A 25926-nucleotide genomic window follows, 5' to 3' on the forward strand; every position below is an offset into this window, starting at 1 on the left:
GATGATAAATTAGTAGACGATAAATAAACCGTTGTAATCATTATGTTTACATATTGTAGGGACTACAATATAAGATAATTTCATAATGTTCTGTTCATTGATTATTTTTAAGGTCATCATTCACCATCAAATATTTATCACAACAATAATTTTATGTTAACATTGTAAATGAAATGAATAATAATGTATATCCTCGTGATTATATGTATCAAAAAAAGTATATTAAATTTTAATCATAAATAGTGCTCATGAAAATAGGCAAAACATGTTTAACTGCAAGTAAAAAATAAATAAATAATCTTCATGAACTTACGATTTTTCTTTGCGGAAGAACAAATTATAAAAAGTAATAATTATTTCAATTAAAGGATTAAAATTTATTAATTGTCATTCGAGTAAACAAACAAATTTTATTGATCAAATCTGTATGTATAGATTATGAGAATACTATTTTGCATATACAATAAATGTAAAAAATAATCAGATGACATTTATAGTATATGTTCATAAAACAAACAATTTTTACATATTCAGAGAAATCTCTAGAATAAATTTTAATATAAACGAAACCTAGACTTACATATGGGTATTTCATAAAACTATTGATAAAAATTCAAAAATTGGCAGAAATAGTCGCTTAATATGTACTCGTACATATATACTATCATAAAATAGTAGGTGATACATAACACCTCGTTAATTGCGACATGAATATCTTCACTACTTCTTGAAATCGACTCGAACGAGCAAAATCAAAAAGTTCATCTACGCTCGGCGCTTAGGTCAGTGATTACTGAGTCGTCATTTTGATCTATGAAAAATGAAATTTTGATAATCTTTATTTTATCTCAGTGAATACATCTTTAATGAATTGACGAAGTCCTTTTCGTCAAAATAACTTCAAACAAGGTATGAAGTGATCTACTTTCAAAAATATCGTTAGATCAGTAAGAGTGTACACAATCGGCTCAAAAATAACGTGTCGTACAACCACACATGCATTGCTAATTATAATCCTATCTGCTGTCAACTAAAACAATATCTGAATTCAATAGTTAACTTGTTAATCAGATGATCCTTATTAATGAGTAAGAAACGTTAATATCTAAGCTCAAAAACGATGAAATCTAGTTTATTAAATGGTATTTGCTTAAAACAAATTAAGAATGAAATTAATTTAAATTTTGCATAGAAACTGTCCTATGTTATTCTACAGCTCAGAAAAAAGAAGCCCCTTTAACGACGGAATTTGAAACCGCGACAATACTTGCACCTGCGAACTAGTAAGCCGTACCCTTTTACACGTTCTGCTAAGGAGTCTTCCGCTTTTTGTTGTGTTCGTATAAAACATGTTTGAAAACTTTAAAAGCCCTGATTAGACTTGGCACAATTCGTTGTCCTTTGAAGTATATTCTTGCAAGCAATTAAAGAAAGTGATGAATAGGAAATTCGTTGTTTTTTGGAATAGGGAAAGTTTCTCTAGCATCAGAGAGCACCTAGTATTGGACATTGGTTATATCTCTAAAAAATGAAACGCGACATAGCGACCAAATTACAAAAGCGATAAAGGAAATCCTATATTTATTGTTGCAGTTTGACTATTTGTTTAGTATTAGATGCCATTCGGCGCTAGACAAATTTCTCTTATTTTCTTGCAAGCATGAATAACAGTTAATGAACAGCAGATGTGTTACTGTGATTAGTAATGTTGCATACTGCTTTTGACAGTTTTCTTATGTGTAAGTAACTTTGCACGAGAACAATGGTGAACTTCTTGCGTAGATCTGTTATAATTTACATGTTTTCTAATTGAACTTTTTAAAGTTACGAATTACTTTTTGGATTAAATTAACTTAAACAGCGCAGGAGGGTTACTTTTAGTAATTAAGGTTTTCTCTGATTGAAAAGTGAAGTGAAGTGTCAAGACATTGAAAGTCAACCAATTAAATGATAGATATTGTGACGCACAAACGTTACATAACAGAAATCTTGAAGAGTTAAGAAAACACTAACAATTCCTTTATCGACTCTATATCACAACTGTCAGTGTTGCCAATCTAATTACCTATTTAGTCATTAGCCAAGTGAATGACCAAAATGCAATTTTATATTTCTGATACTGGTCAGATACATTTTTAACCCCTTCGTGACGATGAAGTTTGTTTTCAATACATTACCGTCGGATATACATAGTCGATGCTAGGCGCAAAAGGGTTAAATACACTAGAAACTATTCGTCAAATCGAAACTATGTAAGTACTAATAAATTTCTTTTAAACAACATCTGATACAAACCATGTGCAAATCTTACAATGAACAAACAACTCGAAATCAATTACAAGTACTAACAAACCGAATGGAATACTGAACATGAACTATTTTTCTAAATAAAAGCAAACTCTATATACAGAATTTATTCGCTACAAGACAGTTGTTACTTTCACAGCCTGTTAATTTTGTTATGAAAGTATTGTCATTTTCTTTCAGTCTCAATTAAATGTTACATAAAACACAAATCGGGAATATACATATCTACGAATTAATCTCAGAAGCATAACCCTTACATTCCATAACATCACTTTCTAAACCAGTACTCATGAGTCTCTTAGGATTTCTCTACTTCCGTTACTATTGTCAGGGAATTCAAGCGACACTGTAACTACCGTCATAATAAATTAATGTCTCTGTTCTCAAGAAAGCTCAAACACTACAAACTACCTAACATAACACTAGCACCGATTGCACGTGACAAACAAAATGTATTCGTTAGTCCTGCTCCTAGTAACGTCTGTGCGAAGTTCGCAAAATTGCATGGAACAACCCCCTTGGCCTGGTAGCTTCCGTGTAAGGTAAATGACCCAGTATCCAGACGCTTAAGGTATCGTATGACCTAGTAAATGGACAACCTAAACATGTACGTTTCGACACCTGAATTGCATTCCAGGAACTTAATATTTCTGTTTTCTTTTATTTTTCTTTATTGTTCTTTATTAAGCACATTAGAATTTAAGCTTAAAATGAAATAAAATTAGAGATTAAGTTCAGATATTGAAAAATGGTCGTTTACTAGGTCGTTTACTAGGTCGTTTACCTTATCTGATATACTGTATCTCAGAAGCATGATAAGTTTTCCGCGTAGAGTCCGCAAATAGTAGGACCCGGGAATCAGAACTGCCCCACTTGGGGTCGACAGCTGACGTGTCGTGAGCGTCGTTAGGTTTAAATTAAGCTTTCTGTTTGGTACTTGAGAATCATTATATAATTATTCATATCTTACAAACGTTTATAATATATATTACAAACTTTATACTAAATCAGTAGCAACAACACAACTTCGATGTTCCCAATCCATATTTTAACACGTTAACCATGTTCATGTTAGTCATGTATGACTGACATAGCTATGTTTCTCACATGCGGCAATAGTTACATGTGTCTAACACTCAATTTCAGTAGTTCTATTTCTGAAACTGTAAATAACTGAGTAACATAAATTACGAAGTGAAATTAATGTGAAATTATAATATCAAATTACCAAATACTTTTTTGGCCCCAAACTTTCGGTCGAAACTGGCTTGGCGATCAACGCGCTGAAAGTTCTGGTGTGCACCACCGACAATCGACCCAGAACTAAAATATTGGCGAACTCGCTTACACGACCGACCGAAGGCGATTATTCATTTGCAACGCGCATACAATCGACTAGTTTGTCGAGAATTATTATTAATTTTCTAAATAATTAATAGCGAACAGAAAATCACTGACGTTGAAATAATAGAAGTACTGTTTGGAAAAGTAAAAAATGTTCAATAATAATAATAAATAAAAAGTACACAACTGGTTTGTAATTTATTAAAAGTCTTAGTATTTTACCTTTTTTCGGGCTTACTTTTCTGTCTAAACCGACACCCTTCTCATTTATGCAATTATGAAGCACTATGTTTCGTCGAAAGTTTAGTTGAGTCTATCCTCCGAACACAGACTTCAATAATATCGATTTAAAGTGATCAAAATAAGAAGTATAAATTTTAAGATAATTTTTTTCCTCATCTGTTTTACATGAACTCTAATAAAGTCATGGAGGTTTAAAATTTCACAGGAGCTTAAAACAATTTTATCCGGCATTTCAGGTCAAATACCCTACTGCGCAATTGACAGCAATAACTCTCCTGGATCAGGCCACACCCACAACCTTTGCGTATCGACAGAGATAGTAGCGAATTGGGTTACAATAATACAGTATGCCAATTCTGTATTTTAATTATTTAAAATATAGATATCTGATACGAATAGTCGCGACTGACTCAGTATCTTATCTTATTCTGCACTTTTCCTATTCTTCTACCCCATAACATTAATATTATACTGAAGGTGTCCTTCAGGTCGTTTTCAAATGCTCAAGACGAACCTTCTTTGCTTAATAAAAAACTAACAGAATTATCAATAAATTCATCATATTTTGTTTCTTTTTTCGGTTATTCCACAGTATATCGTTATTATTAAACTTATAATTTTCGTAACATAATTGCAACTACACGTGCGTAGTTACCACAACAATATAGAAAGTATTGGTTGTAAAATCAGTCAAGTGGTAAAGTACTTAAAAATGTTTTGATCAGTAGAGTAAACGGAAATGACAGAAATATTGCGAAATGCTTAAAGGCTTTAGCGTCTCTCGGGACCAGGAGCTATTGTCATCACCTGGTTACAGTAGGCGATATAGCCTACTATGGGGCAATTTATTACGTTATATTTTTGTAGCGACTACTTATTAGACAAATATCTTCCCTTATTAGTTTCTAAACTTTCATTAATATTTTCATAAAAAACACAGGTGGTTCATAATTATTTATACAAAATTTATGTTAGAGATTTCTAAAATCATGCAATATATTGTTTGTTTTATCAAAAGTCAGTGAACAGAATTATATATTTTCTACAAATTAATCTGTATATGAATAATTTTTTAGTAAATTTTTCTGAAACTTACAATTAAACGAAACGTTATTTGTGATAAGTTGGTGAAGAGTAGAGAGAATTAAAATGATCTGCAATATAATGTAAAAAAATGAGTTGTAAGCATGACAATTTGTGCAGAGGTGAATCAAGTGTTTAATTAAGAAAGACAAACCAGATTATTATTTGTTGGATTACAAATTGGAAAATATATCACAGCATTAATTAAAAAGGGGTTTGTAGGATTACAACGGCTTATTACAATGAATAAACAAGATTGAAATTCAAATCATAATATATTATCGATCCATATTGAAATGTGTTTGCATGTACGATTTGATCACGAATTTCATTTAACAATTTAAACCTTATTTCAAGTAATACTCCTGGACAATGTGTAACTCCATTTTATAACAAAATATATGCCTATTTAAAAGATTTATAATTATATAGATGCAAATATTATTAAGAAATATATGTGATTTTCTGAAAAGTATAAGCTTATTATAAAATTTAACAGTGATATTTAATTGATTTATATATTTTCAATCAGTCACTTATTTTACATTTGATTAGATGTACTATCTAAAAATTATTCTGGTCAACATTACATTAGATGCATACAATTTAGTTATATATTTTTTAATATTATACTATTATATGAATTTTAAATATTTAATCAACGTTTATAGTTTAGCGCGGATTAGATTTATATTAAATATTTCATTTGATTCGCTTTTGTGGTAAGATAAGACGTATGGCGAGGATATGAATAGCGCCTATTCATAAAATCATATGGTTAACAGTCACTGCTATTCAATGTCTGATCCATTGTTTTTGATTTCATAGCTTCATACATAGTATTCATTGTAGTATTATACCTATGATGCTTGTCAATCCATTTCATCATCAACAAAATCACATCTTTGATGGTCAATAACACCCACTACATATGTATATTTATGGAGCTATCAAAAGACTATATCGATTGCCATTTATCAAGGATACCGTTACGTAACAAATAAATAAAAAAAAGGAATAATATTGCTATACTACGAAAGGTATTCACTTGTTGTGAATGTCCATACAATTTGATATATGTACAATTGTTTCAATAAAAACACTTAGTGTATTAAATTTTTAATCGCTACCTAACTAGCCACTAGCGTTAATTAATATAGGAAACATAAAAGGGCATCTTTTCTTTGTAAGAAGATAAGCTTAACTATTTGGAACAATTCAGTAACGGAAGATCGTATACTGATGAAATTTATATGCATTTGATTGTGAGAAATTACTATATCGAGAGAGTGCTGTGTAATTATGCGTTACCTGAGAGCAGGTGTGTTCAGTCGAGTGTTGCGTGTAACCAGCGTTCGCCCCTGCACATACCCCAGTCCCAGGAACCTTTAACTGCTCTTTGTAATCCGGTTGATATGGTAGCAGCATGCGAATCTTGCCCCAACGATTGAAGAAAAGCGCTATTGCGCCCGCCCAAAAGATTAGCACCAACACCACTATACCCACTTCTACACCACGGACCTGTAACTCACGCAATCATTCATATATGCGGGCTTTCAATATAGAAGTACATAGTATTCAGACATTTTTTAAATATAACTGTTACAAAATCTTATTATTTATTTAGACTACATGCACCAACTATAATAATTGATACACAGAGTGGGGAACGTAACTGGAACCACTTCTATTATGCCGTGAGTAGTGATATTAGGTCCAGATGAAAGTTGAATTGTTACGGGGAGAAACATAGTTTAGCATAATTAATTTTTTAGTAAATAAATGTATAAGGGATATATGAACATCGAGTTAATTTTTTTTTAAATAGAATCGTATATTGTTTGTTATAGTTTTTAATGCAGCTCATTATTCTATGTAAAAAAAAGTGTTAACCTACTTATGTCAAGAAACCATTACTTTAGGAGATATTTTAACTTCAAATGTGCGAAGTGGTATGATTGTTATCAGCGCAACTCCGAAAGTCACAACTACAGTAATTATTATTTCAAACAAAATCTGCATGGTTCGAAATATTAGCAATTAAATATCTTTGAATCTTTTTTAACATCTACTGTGACGACATTATTAAAGTTTCCATGCTATCTGTTACTTTCGCGACAAAAACATTTTTATTTCCATTTAAAAAACTCATGTGACATGAATAAATCGAATACTTCACTATCTGCCCTCATTTGAGCCACGTAGATTTTATCTGAAGTAATATCCTGTGAGTAACTTTCGGAGATGCAGCACTGATTCCAGTCGTACCAATTCGTATATTTGACGTTAATATATCTCTTAAACTAATGGTTTTTTGACATAAGTAGATCAAAAGTTTATTATACAGAATTACGAACTACATCAAAAAATATGTCCTTTATACATTTATTTATAAAAAATTAATTATGTCAAACTATATCTCCCGTGACCATTCAACTTCTGTCTGAAAAAGATTTTGTACTAAAATCATTACTTAGGGCATGTCGCGGAACTGGTGGTAGAAGAAGAAACATAGTGATTTTATATAAAAAAGTAAGTCAAAAATAGAGAATAACATTCGCTGATGCTTCGTTTTAGAGAAAATTGACTTTGAACTTTAGCCGAGGTTGAAAGTCCTGTAATACAGTTTTAGGCATTTGAGAGGTAAACGGAAAGAAGAGAATGTTTCTAGCTTACAGTAGAGACGGTCAATAGTCCAGTCGCGAATATTCCTCCCTCATGACATCTTCTCCCACAAAAATGTCATAGGAACAGATATTCTCTTAAATAAAACATATGAACTCGAGCAAGCCCTTTTTCAAAACGAAAAATAAGTGTCTATTTCGATCCCTGGTGTTAAATATTTAACGAGTAAACAGGGAGAGGAGAATGGTTCCAGTTTACAGTAGAGAAAGTCAAAAGTCAGACCCTGAGTGCTTCTTTTATCCCATATACGCTTCAAGCACCCAACATTGTACTTAAATACACTAGCACCCGATCGTAATTCAAACTTAATTTTTTCAAAAACAAAACAAGATATCAAGAAAATGTTGTTCTCTATTTTTTATTTATTTTTTCATGTCAAATCACTACATTTCCGCTTGTACCACAAGTACTAGGACATCCAGTGTTTGTCTTAAAGGACTCCTATGGTTCTGAGCGCTGTAAAGCGACAACATTTAATGATTTTTCTAATCTATCACTGTCATTAATAGATATACTTCTTGTTACATATTATTAAAAAATCTCTTATTACTCTATTACTCTAATGTAGTGTTAATATTAGCCGAAGTTAACAGTTTCGATTTTTTAAGTCCTTTTGATAGCATAAATAAATAATAAAGTCTAATATTTAGTATGAGTATACCTTTGTAAATAAAAGAAATTGTTTTTAACACATTCGAGTCCAGTGTATTTTGCCAAGACTGTCCTTAGTAGCTGGCAACGTCTTTTCAGTTCAAAAATGACTCTCACGCTGTGCTATCGGCCAGTAGGAGAGGTATAGTTAGTTCAAGTTCTCGGCATAAAAATATTTAATCACAAAATACATTTATAGAATAAATACACACCTATGTTTCATTATTTTTATTAAATAAACAAAAATTTATCTCATAACATAGATAAAGTAAAAATTTACGTTGGTATATGTGAATACCTTATACATGTAATAAATCTATCTCTTTTTATGTTTTCTGCTTACTTTGAAATCAATTAAATACCTACATAGTACTATGTAAGCTCAAAATATTATTTATGTAATTAATGATCAAATTTACATACAATCTATACATATACAGATTACGAAGGTTACGAAATCTAAAACAATAGGTTGATGTTGATACCATAACTGCGTTAAGCATTGCAAAAGTTGTTTCTATAAATGTAATATACCCACATATAATCAACATTTGACAAAACGAAATAGTATATTAAATTTAATTCAAAGAAAATATTAATAAATATAAAGTACTTGCAATGTCATACATAAAACATAGTTTTAGTTTAAAATATTAAAGTTAAATTTACAAAATGTATATAAATCTTTATCCAAATTGACCAAATCTAATTGAAGTTAAACAATCTTAAAGAATACTGTAAAATTTAAAAGCGTAATCGTGTTCAATATAGTTTTCACTTTAGCTACCTTTAAATAGAGTGGAACATTTCCATTAACCACTCAACTTGGAAAAATAGAAGATACCTCTATGTCTGTAAGGCAAAACTAAGTACTTATGATACACTTTCAAAAATTTCGAGTTAAAACCTTAAGTGAGATCTAGAATACAGAATTTATATTTACAGAGAGAACAAAGGGCATTAAATGTATTTTTTCATTGAAAAAGAATGGTTCAAATAAAAATTTTAAATGCTAATATCTAAAAATATGTCAGTAATCAAAATTTCTTGGAACAAAAACATGTAACTTGGGTCATTTCATTTTACATCTACAGATATATTACTTTTTTTCATACTCTACACATTGTAAAGTCTACAACTAACAAATGCTTTACCAGTTCCGTTCAATAATCAGGCTATTGTGTGAAGTGATGAGTAAAACTATGATATTTTGATTTGTGCAAAATTCTAACTTTATATGACGAAGACAATAAGCGTTCGCGTGTGCAGGTAAACAGAGTGTAAACAATATTGTTGTGAATTTCTTAAGAAAATAGGTTTCAATTGTAATGACGCATACAAGAATTGAACAGGCAAACAGGTATGTTTGGTTCACTATAAAACAAAACAAATTGTAGTGCGTTGTAATTTGATTCTACAGCTATTCTACTAGACTCTCACACTCAATCACTCCCAAATCTGATCAGTTTCATTCCTCTCATATCAACCACTCAATGAAATTGCCTAGAATTAAATTACGAATAATTATTTTTCCAACAAATATACGTAGCATTATTTTAAAAACAGCTGCATAAAGGGAGGCCCAGTAACCACGGGTGGCTATTGCGTTTATTCCATTTTTCTCGTTTGTAGCTCATGACCTGACGTAGAGGCTTCCCCCATATTAGCCTAAAGCGATGGTTGCACATAAAGAGTTACAGAATAGATACAATATTCAAAAATATAGAAAATATGAGAAATTGAGAAATAGGTGGAAATTGTAGTATTTAAAAAGCGACGCAAATTTTCATTTAGGTTACATTTCTATAACTGTGTTTATAAAAATATAAAATTCCATAAAAATTCACAGGCTAGGTACTACTTTAGCTTTGGTTACTGAGCTAGTTTGAATTACATATCCCTGTTTTAAAGAGGAACAAACATCAGCAGTTCTTGCCAACTGCGATGGCTAGTAATCAATGTTCTACCTGCAGGAACGGCCAATAGCTTCGTCATTTTGTATCGTTTTTACTTTTTAAAAATTGAAACTTACACTTATATTCTCTAAGAAAGATTACATTTTTCATGTCAGTAATTACCTATAAAAAAAAATTCCCGAATTTTACCTAAAATATTCTAGTACATACTGTTAGATCTGTCTGTAATTACAGTAATAATACCCAATGTTAACATGCCTATACATTAAACCAACAGTCAGAGGATTCTATAATTTTACAGATGCATTGAAGAGCAACAGTAGAGCAAAAAAGTCTTAATACATTTTCTTGTATATCTTACGGCTTAACTTTTATGAAGCTATAAAAAACTGAAATCCATTTCCTACGATCATCTCAGATTCTAAAAGCTTTATAAAAATTCAATTGTAAGAGATTATTTGTTTAGCTATTCATTATCTTGAATTTGAATAAACAAGATCATCATTTCTGAAGCTGGTTTTGGAATAATATAGCAGCATCGGTAACCCGTGGTAAATGTAATCACGCATGGCCATGTAACAACAATCTGGCGGCTCTTAGGAAACGGCCACTATTATCAAATGCTGCTAAACATACCTTTGGCCATGTATACGAATTTCGTACACTAACTCAAAATCAACGTTTACCCGTAGAACGTTTCTAAACACATGGAAGGAAACCGATGCTGACACCCGATATTGACCCTGATATTAGTGGCAACCTTGTTATGAAGTGATACGAGCACCACGTGGGATGTGTTTCGAACTATTAACGGATTCAGACTAAAAGGGACCCATACATGGCTAATGATATTGTCAATATCAAAAAGTATTTCACAATATTGTTGTGCATCTTCGGTTTATATCGAAGGAATGAGGATTGAATATTGATGAAATTTTGATATTTTGTAACTCAACCGTTTAGATTGGAGTAGATTGACAAAATTATTGTCAAATTAAATTAACAGTATTAATGTCGATAATATTGGTCGTGTGCAAATCCCTAAAGGAATACTAATTTTGATCAAGAGTACAAGGTTTTATTAGTACAAAAGGTAACCCTGACAATGAGAACAAATGTAAAAGTTCAGAATTAATTGAATCTGATGTGGACTTGGAGATGCCTTTATAAATGGTAGTCTATCATGTGAATAATTCTTGTATTAATCATCTATGTTTAAACTTTAGAGATGTGTCAATGATTTGACAGACATTGACTAATCGTTGCGTTTCACTTAGGTTCGATCTTCGATAATATTGATGGTATCTAAGTAATTATTTAGAATAGGGACTCTAGCTCAGGTTCACTCTGATCCATTTTTCTTTTAAAATTAGGAGAATATTGAGCTACTGTATGTTTCGAGAACTTTACAAAAATTGTACCTTGAAATTCGACAAATTGTTCAAATTCCACGTAAAGCAATCCATTTTAAACTGAAAATGTGTTCGTGAAGTAGATTTTTTTGATCAATAAAAATTCATAAAATATGACCTAATATGTCTAAACTGCCATCGCCAACATGCATTATGTTTACAGCTGTCGACTGCACTCATTGGACGGAGTATGGGTAAGAGCCAATATGGCATCGAGATAATCTATCAAATACGTTAAAAACACGGTTTTACATGTACATAATTTTTTGCCCGTAAATTCCTATAGATAGTTCTCCGTCTGTAACCTTATTTTTACTGACGCCATCTGCAAACTGGGTCCATGCAACTTTTTTTATCATTTTGTTTTAAAAAATCCAAAATAATTTTTCAAATAGGTACTCTTAGAAGTTTCTACAATACCATTCAATAGTTTTTATGGCTATATGTCAGCTTAATTTTTTTAAAGAAGGCAAGGAAAAATTCAAAAATAAAAATGGCTTCAAAGTAAGTATGTATCAATACAAATGTATTTCAAAATTAAATTTACAACGAAATTTAAAACAACAAGAGATTCAATATCAAAAAAGAAGCATTATGATTATTTACGATTGGGTGGTGGTGTGAACGTTGTTATATAGATATTACACATTGGATAAGACTTAAATGTTTTTGTCAAACACTCGCTGTACTTGTAAATGTTTCTAATTTTATATTATTCTCTTAATTTACATTGTTTTTCCAGAAGAGAAAGACGGATCAAGGAAGTTTAATTTCTCAATTCTCTCAATGGTGGATCATTAGAATTTTTCTCATTTGTAGATAATTACATACTTGTACACATTTCATCAAGCGAAAGTAACTTTTTTTGGATTCTATTCGTCTAATGCTAGTATATGAGAAAAAACGAATAAAATAATCTTGAATATTCTGAAGTAAAGTTTACACTATTTCGTAAATCTTCGTCGCGATCTCCACCATTTGCGGTGGTGTCCCTCGAAAGCAGACAAGTGTGAAATGTAATATAATGCTGACTATCGGCATTATATTCGGTTTCGTTACAACAAATTTATATCCCTACTATTTCGATTGTAGTTTACCACGATAACGACAGCTACAAGTTATAAATTTTGCTTCACGCTACGGTTGCAGAGCCTTTATAACTGGAGTCGTATTCCGATTTTATTCACTTTTACTCACTCTATTCATTCAAACATCTCTCTCGATTTATTATATGTATATACAACGCGTTTCCGATGCATGTGAAACATTTTTCGAAGGTAGGTTCTAAACACAAAAACAATTACAGAAATTCAATAAAAAAACAATGGAACACTGAAAATAATATGCCATATAGTTTCTTTAATAAAATCCTGAAGAAATCGATTTTTCATTAACAGAAAAAAACTTCCCTTTTTAAAAGACTAGAATATTTCTGAGTTTAATAGAACGCAGTACAAACAAAGCAATGTACATACATTAGAAAAGCTTCAAAAATTAATAAGTATTTATACTTTGGAGCTATTTCATATTATTAAAAGAAATATTTGATATTTACCTACATTTTAAAACTATGATCTAGATATGGTTTATTAGAAGTTAGGCTTTGCACAAATATATTTGTATTAATAGAAAAATTTTATCGAAATATATTATCTTCTTATTATACTTGTGCATAATATCTTAAGATGTAAATAGTACCTATCTATGATGTAAAATAGTATAAATGTATAGGTCTGAGATTGTAATAAATTATTATACTTTTTAAAGCTATACTTATCATGTCAGTAGGTAATAAACAGATATTTTACTCATTTTGTCTTTAATGAAATAAAAATTTTAATTTATTTAAAATTAATTTACTGAAGTATGCATTTTAAACTTACTTGTATGTAGGTTTGCGTCTGCTGGGAAGAGGGTGGAGGAGGAGGAAGAGGACCACCAGTTACCGCTGCATCCTGTTGAGGGGATGTCCGTGGTGGCTCTGAAATATTTAGACATTCTATTTTAATTAAACAGTTTACTATTACAAATACTAACAGGGGAAATAAGATTCGTGTAAAATGAATTTTTGTGTGAAATCTTGCGAAGGATTATTTATTAAAGTGACGTAAAATATATAAGTGGAATGTATAAAATTAACGTAATCTCATTAATATTATAAAATACCAAATGAATCCTTCATTGAATAATAAGTAATTCTTGATATTTAGTATTTTTAAAGTAAACATTTAGCACATTAAACGAATCTCGTTTGTCAATTACGGAAGTCATAAATCTAACTTCTGATTTAGTATGTCTTATAATTTGAATATTATGTAGGCACTGATAGTAAAGCGTGTTTAGAAGATTAAATAAAATAAACTCTCAATGTTTCTTAAATTTTATTCTATTTGACTATATTAAAATTTTATTAATATATTTCACTAGTAAAAAATATATTTAAAAAGCAGCAAAAGGATGTAAAATACCAAATCGAAAATTTTAAACGAAGTAAAGAGAGAAGAAGAGTATGGAAAATTCATTTTGACAAAAAAGGCAGATTTAAAACTTACCGAGTGTACGGAAGACGATCGGTCGGCTTCGATATTTTTTGCCTGCTCTGACGGCAGTGACGTAGAGTTGGTATTGAGTGTCAGCTCTGAGGCCGCTCAACGTGACTGCTTCACTGTTTCCTGCGACCACCGCCACCACCCTGTAACTAACCATCTAGCCATTGTGTTTCGATTTTTACACTTGCTTCCTTAATAATATAACTTTAAATTGTTATTATAGTTGTTGCTTTACAGATAATACAGAGACAACTAGAAACAACAGTTTTTTTTCAACTAATTGTGCATTATACGATTAATATTGATTGTTGTATAACTATACACAGTGTTCCAAAATAAGGGGGTATAATTTCAGGGCTGAATTTAGTACATTAAAATAAGAAACAAAGTTCATAGAAATTGTTTGAAGTAGGCACCTTCGACTTGTATACAGGCTTCTACACGTTTTATCATAGACCTTTTCATCTGTGTAAAATTATCACGTATTGTTCGTAGTTCCTAAACATTATTTATAGATGTGTTGCAAACCAATATTTAAGTATATACGACTTTAAGTCGTATTAAAGTATATACTTAAGTATATACGACTTTATCCCCATGAATAGAAACCTAGAGAATTTAAGTCTAGAGTTCAAATTTGCTCCCTACAACCAATTTATTTATTTGAAAATCCCTCATTTAAAAATTATCCTGCTATTGGATTACAATGAGGTGGAGAACCATCGTATATAAACTACATACAACTGACAACTTCACGATTTCAGTCAATTATTAGGTTTTCTAATAATTCAGTCTTCCTTTAAAAACTTAGTGCATACTTGGCCAATTAGTTTCTCATTTAGAAAAACTGATATAATGGTCAGCAACTACTCCTGCCCATACGTCAATGCTAAATTAATGTTCAAGCTTTCATTGCGTATTGGAATGCAGATTTTCATGTGCTCAATCATTACAATTGTGAAAATTAATCTACTTCGTTTCTAGTGAAATCAGTAAATAATATAGCACTTAGAAACTGCCGATTAGCAACATATGTCTGTGAAAACTAGGTACAAAAGATCACACGTGCAAGGAAATCAGTATGAAGCCCATGAACTCTTTAAAGGTGATATGGATATGGATGGTTATCTTTTAAAACTCTCCACACAATTGTATCCTACATTCTTTACTCTTGTGATGCTTCAAATGCTTTCATTGTCATTTTGGCCAATGCATTTGGGGACTCGTTCTTCTAAAGCTATTGCCATCCTGGGTTTGCATCTATCAGCATTTAGCGAGCGTCTTTGGAATATACCAGTAGCCCGATGCTATTCATGTAGTTTTCCAAAAATTTCTTATCTAGCAAACATGTATTAGGAAAACGTCCTCCATATAATCTTGCTAAGACAGTATTGCATTTATCAAGATCATACATTAAATGCATGTTTGCTATATCTGCATTTGTATAACATGTCATTATGAGTTCAAAGGTAAATTATTACAGAACTATGTTAGAAAGTTTTCAAACATCATCAAAAGAAAAAATTGTATATGTATATCGATTGTCTTTTTACCCATTAGGTAGAAAAAGAAGCATTGTTTAATCTATAAACAGTCTTTAGTTAGGCCTATAGAATTGTCAGTCGTGTACGCCTAAGATCAAGCCTACAAAATGGCGTTTAGATGGCAGATAGAGAGGTCTTATATGAAATAAGAAACGTTATTCATAAACATAGCGGACATATGTTTATATTAACTTTTTTCTTATTTTAGTGTATTAAATTCACCCCTGGAGTTATGTTGATATACTTTAGAACACACTGTATACAGAAACTAAGTACAATAAGATGATCAGTCAAAGATAATAACAGGGAAATAAGCTAATTTTATGACTCTAATAACAATTTACTGTTTAATAAATTGATTGCTATTTACTACACTCGGTCTACTCAAAAAAAGTTTCTGTGATAAAATTGTTGTCCATTTACAAATTTTAACAAATATCCGATTAATTGTTATTGTAGAGTGAATTAATTACTTCACTAACAACTACTTTACAATCGAACATTTTTCGTAATATTTAGTGGTCATTTATGTTTCTAAAAAAAAAGAAACACTTTATACATTTTATTTCAAAGATTATAATGTTATATTCTGATTACAATATATAAGGTCCTGGATATTATATACATTCTGCTTATCTACGTTAACTATTAGTCGAACGTAGAATTTAATTTGTGTTGCGTCGATGACCATAATCTGATCAAAGCGTTCAAAGCGGGAATAGACAATTTCACTTTCAGTTCAATACACATTATCTATAGTCTACAGTTTAAAAGTAACAGTTGAATACAGTCAATTGGCTGCAATATATGCATGCATCTGCATAATAATTGTATGATCAAATACAAGCTCCAGCTATGTAAACACACCATGTGGACAAAATCCAACTTAAAGAAAAATGATTTATGCAAAATCTGAATTTTTCACGGCCTCTTTTCTCTTTTCTTTCTGTTTATATATAAATTTATTTGAAATATAAACGCAACATGTCTCCTTTCTTCATTACTTTATATTATTGTAACATTATACTCTAAATGTATGTACATGTAAGTCTTCGGTCCTTGAACTTTGGAGGGGAGAGGAGACATTTGTTCGTTAACTGATGGCAGGAGACAACCAATCGATAGCTATTGATTGCTGTTTTAGGGGTTAGCATGGCACACACTTCTTTTCACGAGAAAGACAAACCCCTCGAAAAGGGATAGCTAATGCGTCATGAATGGATCCTTAACTCTTAAAACTCTCCTTTTGTAAAGTGATTACAGAAAACGTAGCAGGATTTTCTCACAAGAAATGTTGCTAATAAACAGGATTTCACAATAAAATAAATTGTAACTGAAGAAGAGATATATGTGAACAAAATCGGTTAAAAAATACCTTGTACACATGCATCGTTTATCCTTTCGACACAGTGGAATTGATTTTTACGTAATTGGTCTTAGGCGCAAAAGTGTTAATTTGGTAAATCGAAAACAGAATAAATTGTGCTGAGTCAAATCGAAAATACTTTTATCCAAGTATTGTAAAGTACTAGAAATGTGCGGTATAATATTATGTTTAGATATACTACGTTTTTTTAGATATGGATGATTCGGGTAGGGGAGAGTCGGACATAACACTTAAGTAATTTAATGAACACTTAACTGTGGATTATGTTAACAACAAATTAGTAAGCAAAAGAACTATTTAGCTAGACTAAGAGCCTTAAGTAGACCTTAGACTACACAAAAATAGAACTTTTTGATAAAAAAGATATTTAACAAGGAAGAAAGATAAGTTTTTCTGGAAGTTTTGAAATATTCGTTTGGCTCAAGTAATTAAGTAAAATGGAACATTCATTGGAAGCCATGTAAAAGTACAGAAACTTTATTTTTATGAATGAAAAATTATTAATTTATGTACAAAGACAATAAATATAAGTCTTAAATATAAGAAATATATTACTGTATTAGGAGAAGAAAAGAATATTATTTACCCCATATTTAAATGTTCTATTTCCCCCCCTGTTAGCGTCTTGTGTTATTTTATATGAGGTAATTTAATTAATAACCAATATTTACACTTCAATTAGAAATAAAGGATTAGATAAAACATCAAAATATGTGTTGAATTTACTCCTACAACATCTTTAACTGAAAATTAAAAGAAATGGTAATTCGTCACCAGAAATTTTGTCAACTTTATCAAACGAAAAATAACGTATACAAATAATAATAAATAATAACTGTCACAAATTGCTGAGGGAATCATTTAGTTTCTAGTTACACGATAGTAACTGTGAACGAGTTACTGTGAAAGAAAGACAGCGATGTTCTGATTTGTTTACCCGTTCCATTTTGACCCACTCTCCCCTATGTGGTTTCAGATGGGCATGTATACAATATGTACGTGTATATGTATACATGGTTTTATTGCTTTAAGGCTAGCAATTCCTCTGAACTCTGTGCACTATCGAGATGCTTCTTGTTAGTTGCAATCAAAGCTGTACGTGAGATGAGCCTCAAGCGCACATTCAATCACATTGAACACAAACACCCAAGAGAATATGGTTATAAAGTAACGCATTTAGATAATTATTTTAAGAAACGACAAAAATCCCAATTCTTATTTTCTCGTTATGTTCTATATTTATCAGAGCCTGGAGATGAAGTATCTTCCATTACCTACTAAAAAAATTTATTGAAAATAGGTTTATGCACTTTCAAGAAACTAACGAGGGTTTTATTATTTCTAATAATAATACAGGCTTCAAAATGGAGAGACAATATTAATTATAGGTTATTAATGTTTTTGTACAAGTTGTTGTGATTCTACGTTTCAGACTTCGTTTCTATGTTAGTATTTGTTGAGAAAACGTCTAAAATACGCGTGAATATGTTTGAGTTAGTGTTTATTCTATTGACTTCGCTCTGTCTAACTTGATTACAGTCAGGCACTCCAACAAACACGCGTGAATATGTTTGAGTTAGTATTTATCCTATTGACTTCGCTCTGTCTAACTTGATTACAGTCAGGCACTCTGACAGTAGAATAAGTTCGAAGCCAGGAACATTTCACACGTATTTTAGGCGCATTCTCAGTAATTGATCTCTGAAACGAAGCACCAAACGCAATTTCGTCATTCTTGATTTTCGTTCTACTTTTCTAGGTAGTATCATATCTAAAAATTTCCGAAACTTGTATGATATAATTTGAACAAATATTGTTTAAATATTTACAAGAATGTTTATTCTGAATTTATGTCTAAAATTTTGAATTAGAAAAATTCATTAAATGATTATTTTCAAATTTTTGTTCATTGTTCAAAGTTTGAAAGACTCATAATTTTAAAGATGTCCTAAAAGCTAGGTTGAAAGTTCACGTATTTCTAAAATACCCAATAAATCCAAGAAGTTTTAAAACTAAAATTCGATGTTTTTCTCCTATTCGAACAATTGTTGTCCGAAAATGCAAAAATATTCTATACCTTAGAATTTACTAAAATAATCAAAAGAAACCCTATATTTCTTTTCTCTTAAAAGGTTGTAGAAATTACAGTGTAAGACAAAGTTATTGAATAATAGGCATTTATTTTAATATTTCCGTAATATCCCTTATGTAGGCATGTTCAGGGTTTTACTCTAGAGATATACATATATAGTGAGGTTGCGTGTTTAAACATTTCGGGAAACCAACTCCTCAATCATGATAAGTGAATCAATTTAAAATAATGAGTCTGCGAAAATATAAGATACCATAGATGTCTACTATTAACACTAAAATTACCAGAACGGTCAAATTACCGACACAGTTACTCCTTATAAACATTTTCTTCTGCAAGTATATAATAATTTTTGTCTACTAATGTCGAATAAAAGTAGAGAAGTGTATAACTCATGATTGTTCGTATGAATTACGTATTTTAACAAAGACCTATCATTTTTACACTTTAATAAAAACAGATATATGTCACCCTCGGTAGTTTTAGTGTTAAAAGTTGTTAACATCTGTATTACACGTTTTGATCTACGTTAAATTTTAAAATATTAATAACTCATTTTTCTATGCACCACAATAAATTATCAAAGCAGAATTATTTATGGCAAATATAATGTGAAAGTTATAAAAAAGCGGGTGCAGCAAACAATGCACAGAATAAATACTTGAAAATCGTTGAGCTGAAATAAATAATCGAAACTTCGAAAGAAATTCATGAAATGTGAAAGTTTAAATGTTTTTTTATAGACAACAGTCGATATTCATATTGTATCGGAAAAGCTGACAAACGATAAATTGAGATAACAGTATAAATTTATTGCGCCATTAACACTTTATTTGACACTTAACATATAGATCGAACAATTGATCTCGAAAACAAGCAAACAAATTATAAAACTGATGGTGTATGTGACCTTTCTGATTCAGTATAACCTACTAAATATTTTGGTAAAAGATGCGGTTTCCTTCTAGAATACTCTGTATATTGCGTTATAATGTGATGTAATACAGTAGGACCCCCTATAATGCGAGAGATACGATCCACGTTATAAGAATCTCGTGTTATATGAAACCACGAGCGCAAAAAATTAGAATTGAATAAATACTTCTTTTTATAACAGAAAATAATATGAAATTTATTTTATTTGAAACAACATAAACGTAAAATTTTTCATTTTATGCCAAACATAACTTCATGTCAAAGAGCAGGTAAAAATAAAAATTACTCTCAGAATGGCTAAAAATTACATTTCACCGATGTTTTCTTTTAGGTGCCGATTCTTCTTCGTCATTTGAATTTTGTTGAGCTTGGGAATTTGTATATTCTTCATTTGCTAATGTGTCTGCTTGCATCATTTTCTCATTGTGGTTGACGCTTGCCAAATCTTCTTTAATCTTAAGTACGGGGCTAAATGTATTACAATTTTTTTTAATTTGGTAGAGTGATCCATTAAAGTATTGTTATTACAGTTCGATTTTCTAGAGTTGAGTCCTGGGCGACCAAGCGACCGCTCGGCAGGGGCCCAACGCTAGATGGGTATTTCAAGCAACATTTTCAGACTGTGTAGCCGATCGAATCTCTCTTTCTATCTGAAGGAGCAAGTGCGTCCTTCTCATTGACTCGATAAACCAGATTCCTTCATCTACAGGACACCATTCACGAGAGCTAGAAAAGCGACATCACAAGTCAGGGGACCCGACCATCAGAGATCAATATTTATTTTTCATCTTTTTAAAGTATATGTCTTCGAAAATGTGTTTGCACCTGTTTCAATCGGAGCACTTCGAATAGAAGGAAGGACAATTATATGGACCTGAAATGGCAGATTAATAGACAGAGCCCTATCGCATGAACTTCGGATTTTAAAAGATGTTGATTCCTTCATATTTTTTAAATACCTTTTTTAATACTTTTTCATAGCTTTTTATTTACAAAAAAAATGAAAAAATCAGTATTTAAGTTTAAAACTACTGCAATTATTTTGATTATCAAAATCTTTCATTTTCGGAGGTTCACACGATAAACACATTCGTACTAAACAAGATGATATTTGGTTTGTTTCGAATTAACGGAACGGACTCAAGCAGACACAGCAGTAAGATATTTAAATTAAAGCAGCTCACATAATTCTTATTATTTTTGCTTTAAAAAAATAATTTATATACTTTAAACGTTAATAAACATTTGTGTCGAAACTTATATAAAAGAGTCTTACGACGTCTCTGAAGAAAAATCCCAAAGAGCTAAAAAAAATTGCATTATTAAACAAAATACCCCCTTAAGTAAAAAATTAAATCCCAGCAATTTCCTAATCTCGTTATACAGGGTCCTGTTGCATATTTCTATTGCTTGTTTTATAGGTAGTGAAGGGCTAATTCTTAGAAGTTCACATTATACTAGTACTCCAATATTGATAAGTACAACTAATGAACAATACAGGGTATTCGACTAAGAATGGTGAAAAATTGAATCTAAAAAATTTAAACTATGATTCTAGATTTCGTATTTTATAGACTTTTTACTGTGTTCAAGTATTAGAAGGAGAGCTTGAATATTATATGTACACTTCGATGGAAGCTAAGGAGGATGAAATTACGATTCAGCCTCCGTTTGACAGTTATAAGCGTTTCAAGATTTGGTCAAATTCGTCTGCAACTCAGCAAACTGCCTAGAACCGTGCCAACGTGAAGTATATGATAGAAGTCAAGTGATGGGAGAGAAGTGGTTGTCATAGCTACTGACGCAAGAGACCACTTACCTCACACAGATGCGACAATTCTATACTTGACCCGGTCAGCGGCTTTGACAACTACTGCTCGCCTAAATTCTGATTATCAAAACTTTAAACATTTATAATTAACAAATGGAGCTCACCCGCAATTTTATTACTCTTAATTTTCACTATATTTTCACTTTAGAGTCATTTCTTAAACGGGAGTAACCGTTTGAAAGTCTTAAAATACTAACTTTTTCCTTATATATTTATATAGACTGACATTTTAAGAATATTCTAAGAAGGTCTCGTGAAAAATTTCAAAAAACTAATGGAATTATAGATTTTTGAATGAAACGACGCAGATAACAAGGAAAAAGAATTTAAATGCATTTTTCCTAAAACTTCCTTTTTGTAATGCGGTGTATTCACTGATGATACTGGACTTCCAATCTTGCACGTAGATCCATCGTGAGATTCCGCATCTAGTAACGAAGGTTTTTTTTTATATGGTTCTTCATTATTTAGTTATAAAAAAAAACTGATTTTTCTTCCGAAATAACTAATAATGTCATTATTTTATAGTTTTTTATAATTTTGAAAATCTTCTTGGATTATCAGATATCTATTAACATGTTTAATTCAATACGATTAACAGATCTTTTCAATTTGTCAATTTTTCAAAATACATTTGTTTTGCCCAAACTTTTTTCAAATGAGTCTAACCTCTTTCACACACTCAAAGTCCAATAAAATAGAAATAAAACACATGAAATCGTTGAGTTGCAATAAAATAAAGTAATTTCACATATTCTACAGCAGTTGCAGCTGTTATCTCCTCTTATGTTTTGTCCCTATCCATAACCGAATGTCATAAATCTCAGTTATGGCGCTCGTAAAATATAATTTAAATTTTGGAATTGTGGAAAATACAAATAAAATTATTTCTTAGTAAAAAATTAAAATATCTTTACAGAAGTAACTATGTATTTTTAACTTATATTTTTAACTCGCTTGTTTTAATCTGGTACAAAAGAGGTTATCTTATGATCACATTAACTCTGTTTTAGGTGAAGTAGAGTTAACTTAACATGTATGAAGGTTATTCCTGTCTTTTCTTAACAACTCTTAAAATAAATACAAGGATTTATTATGTAACAAAAGTTTAGTAATGACCCCTGTTATATCAAGCAAGTTTTATTTTGTTTATTTTTAGAAAAATAATGAAAAAAACTTTCACTCTGAACAAAGCTTTTTTTATTGGACCACTCTGTATATTTAATATAATAAACAGGTTGTTCGGTTGTTGAATATTGGAGTAATATTAAACATATTAGACAAACATAAATCATGAACACTTTGACGTTGAAGTTATTATTACTAAATGTTTTGTGAACTAAAGTATATAAAAATTAACTTTGATATAGGTATGTACTGTTTGTATTATATTAATCATCCGTAAAGCTTGATAATATACGCATATATTTTTCTTATATATTATATAAATTGAAGTGTGCTGTTGATTCTCCCGGTCGTAACAGGAATTTAAATATTTGAAAGTATTAGGAATTAGGAATTTTCAACACATCGACCTAAGATACTAATAATAATAAATCTATTAAATCTATTATTTACGACTTAAAATACGTATGTTATTTTGAATATTCCTTCTCTGTACATAAAAGTTCTTAATTATTTTCAAGACTATGTAGTCACATTTAATTAAATGTTATTCCTATGAGTTTGCAATCCTTACTTCCTATTATATTTGAAATCTTTATCTACCCAGAATAGGACCATTAGACTTTACGAAAGTGTTCTGGTTAAACGAGTCGCTATGGCGTTAGAACTTCCTTGAGCTGAACTATTTTTTACCGAATAGATAAGCAAAATTTAAATTCCTCGAGAGCACAGTGCAAGGACAAAATGTGCAAAAATCCTGTCATCCAAACATACCAACATATTCAAGTTTTAAAAACAACCAGTAATAATATTGAAATTATATAAATTATAGTTTAATTAATATCGTTTCATTAAAAATTTTTTTACTACGTACTTTTTCTGTTTTCTTTCACAGTCGAATTACATGTAAGTTAAATACACAGTGAATACACTAATTGAGTTTTTAAAGAGATCTATGTTAACATTTATGGTAAACTCGTGACAATATTAATGAAACAACATATACCTATACATCAAAACTTATTTAAGCACCGATTTAGAGATTACAAAAATTTGTGTATGTAAATTGTTCACATTACATTTTGTTATCCCTCTTTCATTTTTAATATCTTTAGCAAAAGCTGAATTATGCTATATTCGAAGTTCTAAAAATTAATAAGTGTATCTCATTAACTAATATATGCATAGGCAAAGATTAATTACACATGAATTATTACCTTAAATTTTGAAAATTTTGCAGTGAGTGATACATTTATTTTATAATATTTTTACGGAAACATATGTAACTAAACTTTTATATTAGTATAGTATTTTAAATTGTTGTTAAATAAATTAAAAACATATAGATATATTTACTAGATAGAGGTGTAAGTTCCATTAATTTAATTTTGATTAGTAGAATATTAAATATGGTGACATTTAAGACTATTTGAAATTGCATAGCAAACAACTAATGGAACAATCTGGAAAATGAAATTAGTTTGTAATAAAAGCTCATTTAAGTAGTTTTAAAATTAATGGAACAGAATGGAAAGACTATCAACAACTATCTAAAATATTCATATTCAACTATCTAAAATATTCAGCAACAAATGAGAGAAAATTTAAGTAGTGATCCTAAAGAATACACAAAAGAATTTACTAGCTTTGTTCAAATATTAATATCTGGCAATTTTAGTTTATTTTTTATGACAATTATTTGTTCCTTTTTTATGTTTTCCTGCCGAAAGTGCTACCACTCTTATTCACCATTCTAAACTGTCGGTTTTCAAGCAATAACATTTTTACGAGCATTTTGAGTATTCTTTTAAAATATTCAAATCCAGAGATATGTCTAACTGACCAATCCAGAAACCAACTTTTTTTAATAACATAAAATATTTTCACTCCTTTACTATGAACGTAAGCATTTATTCTGATAATATATGAAATCTTGTTTAGCAATTTTCATGGTAGATACAATTGTTTCTTTGTTTTTTAGTAAAATCTGGTTCGGCTTATACTATAGCGTTGTTACTAACTTTACATATAGTCAGATGGTAAAACTTGATATTACGTTTTTTCAAAATCAAAAAATCTACTCTTTTCTGTGCATATAAATGAGATCTATCAGATTGCAAAAAATGATACTTGAATATCACGTAGTTTAAAGAAAAAGCAAGGTGGCAAAGCATGAGATATGGGTTTATGTATTGGTTTATTTAACTTAAAAATCATATCAGGTTTTGCCATTTGATTACAGATCTATTTAATATTTATCAACAATTCGAAATTAGCTACTCTTTTTTACAGAAGAATACGTGACTTTATAGAAAAAATAATATTTACGAAAGAAAGAAGAAGAAATCAATGATAAATAAATAATGGTAGTATTATAACATAGACACCTTGGACAAATAGATATAAAATTTACTGAAAGACACGTGAGTAAATTAAATAGTAATAAGTATACGATTTCCATCAACAAATGAATAAAAGAAACGAATGATTGTCGTAATGAAAAATAAGCAAAATTTAATTGAACACACAGACATTGTACGCAGGGAGAGAAAATTTCTGTGCAGCAATAACACAGTTAAAAAACCTCTGACAATGTAAATACACGTTCGTACGCTTGAAAAAAACTGAAATACCTATGTACATGTACTACATATTCATGTATTCAAGAGAAGGATCGCAAGATTCGTCTTTGACGTCATTCTCAGACACGATCATTTCAATTTACGTCAAGGTACCTTATGAATCTGGAACTTGTGCGTCTAAATTTGCACTACGTCGTATTTTTCTGTATATTTTCTTTATCCCTCGGGAGAAACTTACA

General features: G+C 30.3%; 1 protein-coding gene across 1 annotated transcript in view; it reads right to left on the minus strand.

Annotated features, from left to right (window-relative positions):
* Positions 1–25926, minus strand: part of LOC143178080 (uncharacterized) — a 124002-nt gene that overhangs the window by 75159 nt on the left and 22917 nt on the right. The window contains exons 5-7 of the mRNA XM_076376523.1: positions 14194–14339; positions 13525–13622; positions 6289–6498 (exon numbers count right to left, since the gene is read on the minus strand). Of these exons, the coding sequence (XP_076232638.1) occupies positions 6289–6498; positions 13525–13622; positions 14194–14339 (454 nt within the window). The remainder of the gene's footprint in view (positions 1–6288; positions 6499–13524; positions 13623–14193; positions 14340–25926) is intronic.

Source organism: Calliopsis andreniformis, chromosome 4 (genome assembly GCF_051401765.1).
Source record: "Calliopsis andreniformis isolate RMS-2024a chromosome 4, iyCalAndr_principal, whole genome shotgun sequence".
Taxonomy (NCBI): Eukaryota; Metazoa; Arthropoda; class Insecta; order Hymenoptera; family Andrenidae; genus Calliopsis; species Calliopsis andreniformis.